Raw genomic sequence first — 3,353 nt, forward strand, 5'->3', positions numbered from 1 at the left:
AAGCTAACTCGAAAACCTATCATTTTACACATAATAGGCTCTCTAATTCAACATATACAAAGATTCATAGTCGATAGAAGTTGACACAAATTATAATGTCCACTTAAACTTACTCGATTGAAGTAGTTTTCAACTCGTCCTTGAGTCCAAGGACCTCGATGGTCTAAATTCAAACTTGAATGGATTCACATACTACGCAAATAATTAACATGCCATATTGGCAGGATTTATGGCTTCGGAATTATCAACGCATCGGAATCATGGTCTATATTGTAGCCCGAAATGCGGGGCGGTACAACCTGCCACTGTTTCCAACACCATTGCACGACAACCGTATCTTTCCTTGAAAAATAAATCGGTTGGAATCCTGAGAAGTTTCACTGACCAATAAGCAACCTTATCAAGGAATTTCTTGGGCACAAGTCAGCCTGATATATCTCCCATGGAGATGCGAAATGATTAACGTCTCTATGATAAGCTTTATCAACATCCTTTAGAGTCGCATCCTTAGGCATTCTCCAGTAGTCAATTGCTATCGCGGGAGCAGGGACATTTTCAATTTCACCATGATCGATATCATTAAGATACAAAGTATATGAGTGTATATCCTCCTCTTCCAAATGACCAACAACTCTGTGTGCAAGCTTGGGGAACAACAAGTAAAGCACAAAGTAGAAATTGAAAAATGCTCCCTGCACGGCAATAACTAACAACCTCTCATACCATTTAGGTTGTACTAGCTCCACCATAGTCATCAGATGCATCCTCTCATTCTCAGCTTCTTCAGGTAATGCTTTTATCTAACCACCACTTTGCTCGAACTTCTCTTTTGCATCACAGTCAGGATAATTATTTTCCTTGAAGGATTCGCAGAGTCTCTTGGTGGTGACTTCTCCATATGCCGTTCTTTTACCACTTGAACTAGATTCAGAGGTGCTCATACCTCCAACTTTGAGTTTCTCCTCGGTTGATGAACTACCTGTTGTCTTTTGGATTTCTTACAATGTAGCTGATGTTCTGCATCAAGGATCTCCAAACTGTGTGAGAGCCGAATCCCCTACTGAATTGTTGCCAAGAATCTGGCAGGATTCAACCTGGGCTAACTAGGAATTGCTCGGCAAAGGCAACTCATCTGACTGAGTAGCATTCTTACGCTTCTCATCACAAGCATTCTCAAGTTCCAGTTATGATAATTTATCAGCATTAGCAGCTTCAGGCATCTCTTTTCTCTGAACTGAAATATTTCTTTCCAAGTAAATCTTACACTCAGAATCTATTCCAAATGAGTCATATTTTGGAATCCATTAAGAGAGCATAATCCCCCTCCCCTAGCAAGACCAGAATTATTTCCTGACAATACCAAATCATTCTCAAGCGAAGAAATTTCTTCACCTAAATGCTTAGCAGAAACTTCATTCGGACAAGGTATGTCAGGCAGGCCATTCTCCGAGTCATCCGATGGAAGTCCAGAGATATCATCTAGCTTCTCCAATCCCAAACGTAGCAACAACATCCTCGGGATATACTTTCTCCCAGCTGTCAGCGATGGAAAGGTCTTTTCCTTGAAGATTATTAAGCAAGTCAATATAGTCAACTTTGCAATCGTAACCAGGACAAAGCCAGCCTTCATCATCAGGTGGAATGTCTTCTTTTACCATAGGTAGCTCCATATGCGATTGGTGAAATCCACGCTCTTCTTCCAATGGATTTAATGAGAAACTCCTGCCTCATATTTGACTTTAATAGGTCTTGTCCAGATGCTTCCTTGATCAAGCAATGTTTATCTTTGAAATACAATTTGAAACCTTTTTCTAATAACGGACCAACACTTAACAAGTTCTTGTCCAAATCGGGTATGTAAAGAACATCAGAAATTGTTTTAGTGCCCGATTGTGTTTCAATTGTGATGGTTCCCATTCCTTTTGCTGGAATATAACCACCATGGCCGATCCTAACTTTTGTAACTTTAGTAGGGCTCAAATCTTTAAAAAGATCTTTATCGCAATTCATATGATTTGTGCATCCGCTATCGATCAGTCACGACTCGCTTGAGACAGTACTTGCTAAACATGATGCAACAAAGAGTTGATCCTTTTCCTATTTATCAACAACTCGAGCCTCTGCATCTTGTTGCTGAGTTTTATTTTTACAGACGATCACTTCATGCCCAAGATGATTGCACTTAGTGCACTTAGCATCAGGCCTCTTCCAACACTTAAAAGGTGCATTCCCGAGCTTGCCGCAATGCTTACAAGGAGGGTAGTTTCCTTTAAAACCACCTGTTTTGTTTTTGTTGTTGTGCACTGCACCTTTTTCATCAGTTGGTTGGTGCGTCTTATTCTTCTTCTTCTTAAAACGTCCATTATCATGATGCTTGGCTGGTAAGGCACCTTCGACAGCTCCTCATTGTCTCATAACACGCCGTTGCTCTTACGCTTGAAAAGCACTTAAGAGCTTTGCAAGTGTTATCTTGGACAAGTCCTTAATATTTTCTAAGGTTGTTATGGTAGCCTTAAATCTTTTAGGTGCCGTTACTAGGATTTTCTCAACGATCCTTGAATCATTGAAAGCAGAATCCAACAATCTGATGCGATTTGCTAAATTAAGGAGTCTTTCAGAGTACTCCTTTATGGTTTCACTTTCTTTCATTCTTTGCAGCTCAAACTCACGTACCAGATTCAACACTTGCATCCCTCGAATCCTTTCATCTCCTTCATACTCAGTTTTGAGATAATCCCATATCTCTTTCGCTGATTCAAGAGACATGATACGCGTGAAGATATTAAATGAAACTGCAGTAAATAAGCATGCCAGTACCTTTGATTTCCTAGTTTTCCTCTCCTTGTGAGTTTTAATCTGCGCCACCGTGGGATTGTCCAGTAAGGGAGCTATCTCATATTCAGCTTCAACAGCTTCCCAGAGATCCAAAGCTTCCAGATATATCCGCATTCTAACTGCCAGATTTGATAAATTTCTCCATCGAAAGTTGGTGGTGCCATTGAAGAAAAATTTGCTTCTCCGTTCATGGTATCCACTGGATTAGATTGATGCACACACACACAGGTCCCTTAAGATTAAAGCTTTGATACCAATTGTTGGTTTAAAACCGTTAAAGGGAAACAACACGGGAATTCAATTTAAAAGTTGGCCGCAGAAACAGAGAAGGAGTTTGAAGAAGAGAATATGTAGAGAGACAGAGAGAGATTATTTTCTTGTTAAAAGAAAGTCTATAATTGATCATCAACTTAGCAACTTAAATAGTTGCTATTCCAACTAAAAATAGGACAAAGAAACAACCTACTCTACTAAAATTAGAATAACTAATTAGTTTCCTACCAAAGATAGGACTTCCT

At 39.6% G+C, this 3,353-nt stretch overlaps 1 protein-coding gene across 1 annotated transcript; it reads right to left on the reverse strand.

The window, feature by feature from the left end:
* Positions 1–377: 377 nt before the first annotated feature.
* LOC124897186 (ubiquinol oxidase, mitochondrial-like) lies at positions 378–1,670 on the reverse strand. Its single transcript, XM_047409821.1, has 3 exons — positions 1,527–1,670; positions 1,361–1,483; positions 378–800 (listed from the first exon to the last, which is right to left on the reverse strand). The coding sequence occupies exons 1-3, from the start codon at positions 1,668–1,670 to the stop codon at positions 378–380; spliced, it is 690 nt and encodes a 229-aa protein (XP_047265777.1).
* Positions 1,671–3,353: the final 1,683 nt, after the last annotated feature.

This window comes from Capsicum annuum, chromosome 1, assembly GCF_002878395.1.
Source record: "Capsicum annuum cultivar UCD-10X-F1 chromosome 1, UCD10Xv1.1, whole genome shotgun sequence".
Taxonomy (NCBI): Eukaryota; Viridiplantae; Streptophyta; class Magnoliopsida; order Solanales; family Solanaceae; genus Capsicum; species Capsicum annuum.

Bases quoted from the DNA above. Each gene is read 5' to 3' on its own strand.
- LOC124897186 (XM_047409821.1), bottom strand. From the start codon at position 1,670: ATGGAGCTACCTATGGTAAAAGAAGACATTCCACCTGATGATGAAGGC. The intron at 1,484-1,526 runs GTATATCCCGAG...GGATTGGAGAAG, and splicing joins TCGCTGACAGCTGGGAGAAA to CTAGATGATATCTCTGGACT. The intron at 801-1,360 runs GTATTGTCAGGA...AGTGGTGGTTAG, and splicing joins CTTCGCTTGAGAATGATTTG to ATAAAAGCATTACCTGAAGA.